This window comes from Bison bison, unplaced genomic scaffold (assembly GCF_000754665.1).
Source record: "Bison bison bison isolate TAMUID 2011002044 unplaced genomic scaffold, Bison_UMD1.0 scf7180017864531, whole genome shotgun sequence".
NCBI classification, from domain to species: Eukaryota; Metazoa; Chordata; class Mammalia; order Artiodactyla; family Bovidae; genus Bison; species Bison bison.
This window is the reverse complement of record NW_011495081.1, coordinates 4,376,840-4,388,546: the sequence shown is the minus strand read 5'-3', so window position 1 is coordinate 4,388,546 and position 11,707 is coordinate 4,376,840. Positions and strand designations below refer to the sequence as shown.

General features: G+C 38.9%; 1 protein-coding gene across 1 annotated transcript in view; it reads left to right on the top strand.

Moving 5' to 3' along the window:
* Positions 1-2,714, top strand: part of KCNA4 (potassium voltage-gated channel, shaker-related subfamily, member 4) — a 7,457-nt gene extending 4,743 nt beyond the window's left edge. Inside the window, exon 3 of the mRNA XM_010831793.1 lies at positions 1-2,714. This exon is cut by the window's left edge and continues 33 nt beyond it. Coding sequence (XP_010830095.1) covers positions 1-1,470 — 1,470 coding nt within the window. The 3' untranslated portion in view covers positions 1,471-2,714.
* The last annotated feature ends 8,993 nt before the right edge of the window (positions 2,715-11,707 follow it).

Below are 11,707 nucleotides of genomic sequence, written 5' to 3'. Positions count from 1 at the left end.
GGCGGCTACAGCTCTGTCCGCTACAGCGACTGCTGTGAACGCGTGGTGATCAATGTCTCGGGTCTGCGCTTCGAGACCCAGATGAAAACCCTGGCCCAGTTTCCCGAGACTTTGCTGGGGGACCCTGAGAAGAGGACTCAGTATTTCGACCCTCTGCGCAACGAGTATTTTTTCGACAGGAACAGGCCTAGCTTTGATGCCATCTTATATTATTACCAGTCAGGGGGCCGCCTGAAGAGGCCAGTCAACGTCCCCTTTGATATCTTCACTGAGGAGGTGAAGTTCTACCAGCTGGGGGAGGAGGCCCTGCTCAAGTTTCGGGAGGATGAGGGCTTTGTGAGAGAGGAGGAGGACAGGGCCTTGCCGGAGAACGAATTTAAGAAGCAGATCTGGCTGCTCTTTGAGTATCCGGAGAGCTCCAGTCCAGCGAGGGGCATAGCCATTGTCTCCGTCCTGGTTATCCTCATCTCCATCGTCATCTTCTGCTTGGAAACCTTGCCGGAGTTTCGGGACGACAGGGATCTCATCATGGCCCTGAGCACGGGCGGGCACGGTGGGTTGTTGAACGACACGTCGGCTCCCCACCCGGAGAACTCAGGGCACACGATCTTCAACGACCCCTTCTTCATCGTGGAGACAGTGTGCATCGTGTGGTTTTCTTTCGAGTTTGTGGTTCGCTGCTTTGCTTGTCCCAGCCAAGCCCTCTTCTTCAAAAACATCATGAACATCATTGACATCGTCTCCATTTTGCCTTACTTCATCACGCTGGGCACGGATCTGGCCCAGCAGCAGGGGGGTGGCAACGGGCAGCAGCAGCAGGCCATGTCCTTTGCCATTCTCAGGATCATCCGTCTGGTCCGAGTATTCCGGATCTTCAAGCTCTCCAGACACTCCAAAGGCCTGCAGATCCTGGGCCACACGCTCCGAGCCAGCATGCGCGAACTAGGCCTCCTGATCTTCTTCCTCTTCATCGGGGTCATCCTCTTCTCCAGCGCTGTGTATTTCGCGGAGGCAGATGAGCCGACCACCCACTTCCAAAGCATCCCCGATGCATTTTGGTGGGCTGTGGTGACCATGACAACCGTGGGCTATGGGGACATGAAGCCCATCACGGTGGGGGGCAAGATTGTAGGGTCTCTGTGTGCCATTGCAGGTGTCTTAACCATCGCTCTGCCCGTGCCAGTGATTGTCTCTAACTTTAACTATTTCTACCACAGAGAGACTGAAAATGAGGAACAGACACAGCTCACACAGAATGCAGTCAGTTGCCCATACCTCCCTTCTAATTTGCTGAAGAAATTTCGGAGCTCTACTTCTTCTTCCCTGGGGGACAAGTCAGAGTATCTAGAGATGGAAGAAGGAGTTAAGGAATCTCTCTGTGCAAAGGAGAAGTGTCAGGGAAAGGGGGATGACAGTGAGACAGATAAAAACAACTGTTCTAATGCGAAGGCTGTGGAGACCGACGTGTGAATCTCGCTCTCCACCCGACGCTGCCCGCTCCCCCAATCCCAGCATCTCCAAATATATTTATGCATAGAGAGTGCAGTTATGAAAATGATATATGCAAATGAATCCAATGCATACAGTAGTACACCATTTAATGGTTATACATGGCATAATTGTTACTAAACTTGTATTACATATCAAATAAATGATACATCTTGGAGAGAAGGGAGGCTTAAGTAGGAGCAAATCTATCTTTATATTTTTATTAGAATGCAAGAATTTTGCACATTAACTGGAAGAGATGTTAAAAGTAAACACAGTTCCCTGGAGAGAATGTGTGTGTGTATGTGTGTGTGTGTGTGTGTGTGTGTGTGCTGTGCGCGCGCATATGTGTGTATGTACAAGTAAATTGTCAACGTTGTTAGTAATCGTGCAGTGATGGGAAAAGTTGGCATTTTGAAGTATTTACTATGTAAGAACTAATGAATTTGAGCAGTTGTTTATTCAGTGCTTTAATAGCATTTCATGTCTTTGGATTCCATAGCTGTTGTTTTTTAAAAATTGTAAGAAATATTATGTAGAAAAAAGAAAGTGAATTATTTAATAGAATATAGGTCACAATTTTATCTTGGATTTAATTAAAGTTTATTTTTAACTGGAAATTAACTTTTAAAAAGGCTGCAGGGGCCTTTAGAAATTGATTATATTTTATTATTAATTTTGGGAAGATGTGACATCAAATGTCTAACAATAATGGAAGAAATGAAATCAGAGAAACTGTAACAAATTTTGTTCACAGATAACAGGACTGGAATTTTCTTTACTTTTTTTTTTTTCCTTTGCACTACTTTATATGCTGGAGATTGAGAAAGACTTCATACTGTGAATGTTTACATATGTAACAGTTCAATGACAATCATTGGAAGAATGATTTCTTAGTCTTATTTTATTGTTCTCTTATTTTCTTTGTGTAAGACAAATGGCTACACAGATAGCAGCACATGATTCCCTTCTTTTTTAAAATCTCAATAATTGATCTGCAAAGGGACTATGAAGTCAAATTTAGCAAATGAATCTTTTGAAATTGGTCTGTTAACAATGATGCTTCTGAAACCATACTATTTTATATATTCTTCTGCCTTTAAAGCCAGAATAATTTAACCAAAGTTAATGCATGCACTGAAAGAATTCTTGAAGAAATAAGATGCCCAGCAGCTACAGTGATTATGGCTTAAGAGCTTTCTATTAAATGTGCAACATAAATGCTAGATTTACTAAGTTTATTTATTTGTGCAGCGACTTAAGGGCAGAATGTGGGGATTCACCTCAGAATTCAGCATTCTATTTGCTCAGATTGATAGAACTGGTGTCAAAACATTGGGTTTCCACATCACCATCATTATCATTTTTATGAAAGGAATTTATGACACTTAAAACTGAATTTAACTCACCACAAGGTGCTCTAGAATGTGAGGTAACAGCTAGTGATGTGACTTATATTGTTAAGTTATCAAGAGATGTAGGTTAGCAAACTCAGAATGCATAAGAGGCCTTATTCTCCAATATTTTAACTTCTGTTCTTTATAAAATGGTTGTTCTGAGGTCTGGGGGGAAAATGCTATGGAAGGTATCTCAGCACATAATGAACTCTGACAACTGTGAACTTTAAAAAAAAAAAAAAAAAAAGAGCTAGAGTAGCTTTTCTCAAGACTTATAACCCCAGGTCATCATTTGATAATAACATAAATCTTATCTCTCCTTTAATGATACTTAAAATTCAAAGTAAATTCAATGTTGGATTTAAAACCCAAGTTTTATCCCCTTCTCCACCACTATAGAGGTACACCTTTCAAGAACACCTTTTGGAGAATGAAGAACAGCAGCGGTGGGGGAGTATGGGGGTCAGTTGAATGTGCAGACCAAAAATCTCTAGTGGACAACAGAGTTACAGAGCAAGGAAATGCCATCTTGTAACAAGACTTCCAAGGTGGCATTTTAATATATTTTGGATTTAGAGCAAAAAATGTAGCAAACATTAGACTAGGGTAACACTGTTCAGGTTGGTCACCGTTCATTTGGGAAGGTTTCTCTGTTCATCTCTGCCCCTCCAGTTTCCTCTTACTGAAAAAGAGGACACGTGGTGCATTTGTTATGTCACAGAGTTTTTACAGAAGGCAAATGAGAACATGTGAAAACTCTGAAATGCAGAGTTCCGTATAAATGCCTGATGTTACGTCTGCAGTGCTTCATGCTCCTCTGGGAGAAAAAGAGGTTTAGAACCCTTGAGTTACATGGTTTATTAGGATATTGTAAAAATCATGGATAGTTTCTTTAATTTTGAGCTCCTTATAAGCAGATGGTTTGCAGACACAAGATAGCCTGTCATTGAATGATTACTTCAGTTTCTTCTCTTGGGGGAGGATTCCAGGCATGTTGTGGTATAAAAAAATTGGCTCTATGGACAAGATACCATGTATCTTTTGCTGTACCCAACAAGGTCAGATTATATCTTAAAATAGTTTAAATGTAACTGTGGCATTGGTTGTTTATTGACCATGCTATAATAGCAATAGCAATGATTTGGCTGTTGAGAAAATGTATTTTGTTGGTTCTACAGCATCTCCTTTTTAAATCTGAAAAGTTACATTAAATTGTATTGATATGTAATGGAGTTGGTAATTCTGAGAATCCAGAATTTAGGAAATTCTGTAATATAGTCATTTAGGGACCCTAAGCGTTGTTTCTTTATCTTAAATGGTTTTCTTAAGGGTCACGAAGTGACAGCAGGGGCTTCCAAACCAAATATTTCTAGGTTATCACTAAATGTTTGTTTGTGCTTTTCTTCCTGCAAGACACATTTATTTTAGGATGTCAGGATCTTGATTCCACACTAGGAAGGAAGCATTTAAGCCTTCAAGACTTGTATAGGAACACTTTGGTGTGGAACAGTTCCCTTATAGAGAATGTGTGAAGGTAGAGTCCTCAGTGCAGCTGAGTTTTTTCTTTTCAAATCACAGCTAGACAAAGTTCTTTAGTACCATTTGTGAATGTTTTATACTAAAATATGCTTCTAGGGGTTATTTGTAACTGATTTAGCAAACGGTATTTTCTTCAAGGCCACCATACACATTTGATTGTAACATAAAAGAAAGATGACCCCATTTAGAGATTTGAATTCTTGGGATCTGGGATCCTTTTGTTGCTTTTTAGATGATAATAAATGTTACCAAAAGTACAATGTTTGAGGGTTATCCTAATCAGAGTCTTTTCAAGGGTAGATGCATTGTTCTCTTTTGCAAATCCTTGTGAAGGAAACAGTTATGCATAACAGTTATGGGAGAAACAGGGGATTTAAATACTCCTTTGATTTTCTGTGAAAAGGGAGCTTGTGGGTTCCTGAGGTGTGTGACAGCTGGTTTAGGGGTCCAGAGTCAACTTGTTGACTGTGGGCACATCATTTCTAGTCCCTGATTCTCAGGTTTTTGTTTTTAAATGTACAGTCAGGTGACTAGGCTACATGTCAAGCTAATTTAGTGTTTTCTTCAATTCCACAGAATGTTGGTGCTGGAAGGAATTAAATGATAATGTAGCCCAATCAAATGATAATGTATCCCTCAACTCATATCAGCCTTGGTTTTATAGTTAAGTAGTAAGAACAAAACAGTTTTTAAATCTCCCTGTTAGGTTAAATGCAGAACCAGGAGTTTCAAATTTAGCTTTAGAGTGTGAACTAAACCAAATAAATTGGGTTTATGTTGAAGCTATTTATTCTAGCAACTTCTAAAGCAAAGAGATTCACTTATTAAAAAATAACTCCTCAGTCTCCAGTTGAATACACATGGTGAAAGTTGGTAAGTAAACATTTTGATTTCTTGCTTTGTTACAGTACAGTCTTGTCAGTAAACAGTGTGCCAACCTGTGCTGGGGAACTCATTTTATGCTTAGACACATGTAGTGTTTCACAAGTGCTGCTGCTTTCCTTGTCAAATTTGTTTTAAACAGGATCGCCGAAGCTCTGAAAATCTTCATTAAGCATGTGTTGAAATAGAATTCAATATATGGAATAAGAAATATCTAAGGAAAATACTCTGAGTTACATACATACATATATACTTTTTTCCCCATTTTTTTGGAAGTCAACATTAACCAGTGAAAAATTATTTTTAATTGCATCGGAATCATAAACATTAGCACCTCCATGTCCCAAGAGAATCAGGCAGGGTTGTTGATTTTCAGATTGTGATACATCTTCAGCACTAACATTGCAGCTATTCCTTGGTAAAGTAGGAAATAAATACACCTCGGTTCAGTTTACATTTTTAAGTGAACGTGTGATATTCTTATGCACACGATGCAGAGTGTAACATCCCTCTCTTATTTTTTTTTTTTTTTTATTGATACAGTTTAGAATGATTACGGGTTGTCATTCAGTGACAAAGGGGCCTGTTCCAGGAAATCTTCCTGACCCAAAAGCCATTTTGAATTCTGCAAGGGACATTTGGTGTGAACAAAAGGTACCTCTTGGTTTTCCTGCCTGAAAAGAAGCTTGACTCAAAACACAGAGTTCCTCAGGCCAATGTTTTCACCACTACAGGTTAGAAGACAATCCTATTTTCTAGGATGGAGATCAAAAAGATCTGTTTGAAAGAAGGTTGATGGAGTGGTTTGTGTTTAAGATTGAAGGGACCAGACCTGTTTATTCAGTAAGTGGGAATATGTACTTTTGAAATGTGAATTAAGATTAGGACTGTGATATGAGTGTTATTTCTGACTTAGTTTTCTGTTTCCATAGCATCCCTAATTTCTCATTAGTGTCTTCCCAAAGTATGCTAATACATATTAGACCATATGACTCAACTGGAGGTTCAGAAAATATGGTTACTTTATGGTAAATAAGTTAATCCAGAGTATGAGTTAAGTGATTTGAAAAACAGCACATACTGAATGAGCTGCAGCTCTGAGTGAGACCCTAGCACATCCCCTTTCAGGCCTGTAGGTAATACTATGTGGAATTGGTGTATAAGGCAAGTGATGTGCTAAATAAGAAGTTAAAATCCTATGGATGGAGGAGCCTGGTAGGCTGCATGGGGACGCTGAGGGTTGGACATAACTGAGCGACTTCACTTTCACTTTTCACTTTCATGCATTAGAGAAGGAAGTGGCAACCCACTCCAGTGTTCTTGCCTGGAGAATCCCAGGGACAGGGGAGCCTGGTGGGCTGCCGTCTATGGGGTTGCACAGAATCGGACATGACTGAGGCGACTTAGCAGCAGCAGCAGCAGGAAAGAATAGTTCCACATTCTTTTGTCATGGTGTTGCTGATCTGCAATTCAGTTTTTAATCCATTTGCTATCATTGGTATCTGTGAAGGAGAATTTGTATCTTGAGTACTAGGAACTAAGTGATAGTTGACCCACAGATATTCAACTTTTGCTTCCTGACCTGCAAATTATCTATTGTACAGATTTTCCATAGCCAGTTTCTCATTTGAGGCTGGCTTTACTCAAACTCAGAACCATTGTCTCCCATTAAACAGCCAGTCTAGAAATACAATATCATAAAAAGAAAGCAATGCAGTACAAAGAATCAAAAAAATATACAGAAATCAGAAAGCCAAGAAAACCCTATCTGGGAAGCCAAGTCTATTGTTCAGATCAATGTATCACATAGGTTAGAGTGAAGTATGGAGGATTTAGGGGTATCTTTTGTCATGGCTTCTCACCAGTAGCAGAGATAACTAAGTGGTGACTGTCATGGTGGATGACATAAAGCAGAGATAAGTCACTGGAAGAATATACATTGTGAACATTTTCTGTGAAGACAGTGGAAATCCCAACATACTTTTGTTGTTCCGTCACTAAGTCATGTCCGACTCTTTGCGACCTTATGGACTGCAGCCCGCCAGGCTTCTCTGCCCCTCACTACTCCCAAAGTTTGCCCAACTTCATGTCTACTGAATTGGTGATACTATCCAACCATCTCACCCTTTACTGCCCTCTTCTCCTTTTGCCTTCAGTCTTTCTCAGCATCAGGGTCTTTTCCAATGAGTCAGCTGTTTGCATCAGGTGGCCAAAGTATTGGAGCTTCTTTAACAACTTACTTTAACAATGATCTTAACAGGAATTTGTAGGAATAATTAATAAACATGGAAAATATGCTGTCTTTTTCCAGTTTTTGGTATTATGTGGAAATGCACTTGGATTGTTTTTGATGATTCTGAAGACCAGAGACATATGTTTAAAGCCAAAGAGCATGAAGGCATTTTTATCCACAGTAAGCTACTTGCTGTTGAGGAGTTAATCAGTCACCTCTTAAATCAGTCAAAGTACTTAAATAAATATCCCCTGTGGATATCACCTAAAGTTGTGTCAATGCTGAGCCAAAGAATTATGTTTGTTTTAGCATAATTAGATTCATATATTCATATGTTTATATATATCATATGTGTCATTTTCTGCCTTTATTCTGGCAAAGATATATAAGCAAATGAACGGTCTGAGGCACTAAAAAAAACTTGTTAAAGTGAAATGACAATATGTAAATATCATGTGTTTGGGGAAATGGTAACACTTAAGGGTAGAAGAGTCTTCATACTCTACATTGGATTTTTATGCTATACAGCCACTGTGGTATTAGGGTTAAGCTCTGAGCCATTCCACTGGGTAAGAAGATGTGGAGTTCATTGTCAAGCAAGGTGTTTATATTTTATGGAACATTGCAAAATGTCTATTTTACTCTTCATGGACATTATATAAAGGATGTATATAAACTGGACTATATGGAAACTGGACTATACGGCTCCGCAGATCTACTCTGTGCTCTCTAGAAGTAGATTGACTTGAACTTGCATTTTTGTTGTACCTGTTGTTTGTCCTTAATTCTCATAGATTCAGTTATAGGATTAAAAGTGCCAGGTTATTTTTTGTTTTTGCTTTGGTGAATGTTCTAGTATCTTTCAGCCTCTGAGGGCACTCACATACAAAACTGGAAAGTGGAAAGTTCTGTATCTTTCAGAGACCAGGCCTGTATTCTCTGAACTCTCTCAGTGATAGAGGCCACATTTGTTAACATGGACGATGCATGCAATTCTGTTTATAAACTTAATTCACTTATACCTGAATAGACTGGTGATTCTCCTCCCTGGAGAGCACTAGCGGTGTTGATGGCACCTGAGCGAGTCTTTTTTTTCTCCTTCAATTGGTAGGGATCATGAGCCAAATGAGGCTTTCATTTGCTATCAGGCAGGGTAGGAAATAACTAATGAAGCTCCTCCTGGACTGAAATCTATCGAAAGGTGATGGAATCTCTAGGGATGTAGTAAGATTTTATATTTATGTGTGGTTTTTTTGTTTTTCTTGCAATTTCTTGTCAGTGTCTTATTGGCATTACTATTGGAAGATAGATTTTAGTTTTTGGGTAGTTTACCTAATATTAACAGGACTTTGATAAGAAAATAGAGGCTGTGAGTTCTACATTATCTTATTAGCTTCAAGAGTATCTCTGATTAAATACTTTTAGAAATTAATTTGAGATTTGGAGATTGCAGTATCTATCTAGAGCCATTTATTTGGAGGGACAGTTATCCCATAAATAATGATTCATTTATTCAGATTTTGTGAGAGGATAATGTTTTTCTTCTCTTTATTGTGTCTTTTCCACATTTTATTTAAATTTATGATTATATTTAAATTGGTGGATATAAATGTTTATCTTCCAGCAGACCAGGTGAAATAGTTGGTTATGAATGACGAGAGAATGACAAGAATGTTTGATGATCTGTTTTGCAGCTTTGGCTGTTAAATGATCTAGAAACTGATTTCAGTATATTTGAAACATGACATAGGGAAATACATATATAACATAATACCATCTAGATGACAGAGAAGGAGTGCTAGGAATAAATTTTCCTTCTGGGTTTAGAAGTCTCAGAGTTCTTGACCTGTTTCTTCCAGACCTGATGCAGCCAATGAGAAGCTAGTAAACTGTCTTTTTTTTTTTTTTCTTGCAGTAGCAGCAGGATATAAGAAGGATGGGAACTAAGTGGGAGATAAGGGAGTGAGAGGGAGGGGTAAGGGACAAAGAGTTATGCCTAAATGAAGTCATTAATTGGATGGCAAAAATAGCTAGGTCAGTCTAAACAGTACTTTGTTTGATAGTGCTGCCTACTAATATGTGTTAACCCAATAAATACAGAAAAGTGAGTTTATCACTTGGTGTTGGTACCAGACCTAGTAGGCCTGTGTTTGTACAGGTCACAATACCCTAATTCCCTTTGCTCCTAGTCTTTTTGAGAGCACTCACATTCAAAACCATAAATCTGTTGCTGAGAATTAAAGCTATCTGTCTTATTAAACTCACCCTTCCCTTCAGAACAAGGGATTCTTTCACGTCCTCAGACGATTACCACTTGGGCAATTACTATATTTCACAGGGAATAATTCCCTCCTCTCACCTCACTCCCTCATCCTAATACAGAATGTTATTGTGGTAGGGTATTAAAACCAGTACAGAATTAAGCAACCAATTGAAGCCCTGGGAGTGAATGTCACTAATACAGAGCTGAATGATGTGTTTATGTTGGTTAATGCCGGTGTGCAATTCTTAGAGGAATGAAAAAAAAATAATCATAAAATCTGTGCAGCAACAAAATTAGAACTCCTTGCTGCTGTCATATGCTCCTTGCTGATTTAGCTGCTGCTCATCCACAGAGAAGAGGTGTTATTTCACTACTAGAATTCACATACTTCACAAGCTGCAAGGCAGTGTGACAAACAGTGGAGAAAGGGTTAGATTGGACAGATGAAGATGAAGTAATGTACAGTATTTTAAGGTGAGAATTGTCTTGTGTCACCAGAGTATATTTACGCATTCAAGGGACTAAAGTGACTCTTTGGAGGGGAAAGGTTACTTAGGAATTACTGTTTCTCTTTTGTTTGTCCATGGTATCACTGTTGGAGATCAGTCTAGCATGGGATAAATCCTGCTGTCATTGCTAAAATAAGCTGAAAATAATATGCTGGAAACACTTTTTTTTGGTTTGTTTGTTTCTGTTATGTAAAGCTGTAGTTACGTTATAAGCTTTGCAAGAGAGATTAGAAAGTCATTCGACTTTCAAAAATTTTACTGCATCCCTAAAGAATTTGAAAAGGAAATAGAAGATTCTAATATAAGTTCCAACCAAGTATAAACTGGTTCCAGATAAACTGTTCAAAGCTTTCCTTTTTAGTTTCCTCTTTGAGTTTCCCCCCTCAGTTGTTAGGCCTGTTGCTTTTAAACAGCAGAGATCGACATGTAAAATGCTTGGCACCCCCTCGCTTTTGTTTCAACAAAAGCCCAAATTGGCAATGCTTCTGCCATCCCAGGTTCACAGATTTCTCAGGGAAAGCTTTTTTTGTATGATCTAGGTAGATGTCTTCCCATTTTATAAATCAGGTCATGCCAGTGCATACCCAGAAAGCTTCTATGATCACCTGAAATGTGAGACTGTTAGGTTCAGTTATTATGGTTAGGTTATTTTCTGCCTATTACAGAACAGCTGGGATTTTAGAAACAGCTGGATGATTAGTTGTGTATTTTCCTTTTTTTTTTTCACCCAGATGCTTTATTACTGTGTAGAAACAACCCCAGTGTGGAATGAGCTGGGAGTATAATAGCAAAAATCTTGCTTTGATGCCACCGTTGTTATTAGGAACATAATGAAGAAAATTAAGGGCAAACAGTTTTGACTGTAGTTTACTTTAAAAGCATGTTGTTAGAAGTAATGCACTCATTTCCATTCCTGGACAAAGCAACTGATTTACCAACTTTTTAAATGGCTCTCGCGATAGTCCTCAGGCTGCTGAAGTTCTGCTTTGGCTGTTACATTTTACTTGCTTAAGGGGAAATGTCTACACAGGAGGAGACATCACCTGAGTTTTCCATTCACTGTTGGCAAGGGGAACTGACAGAGCAGGCAGGCTCCGGTCCTCTCACTCACCAGGGTCTATTTTTAGATTGGTCCCTTTGTGACTAACTTCAGCCCTAACTAGAGGGGTTGAAATTTGAAGACAACACCATGTTTTATTATGAACATTTGCAGGTTTATAAAACTGTTTGGAATTGTGAAAGGGACACATTTAATTCAGGCGCTGTTTGTTGGTTCCTCATCCAGGGCTAAAATTAGAATAACTTCTTTTCTTTCACCAATTATTTTTTTCAAAAGAGGTTTGTTAAGCTCTCATTAAGTGGCTGGGCTGTGCTTGCATTCCAGTCTCTAAATGGA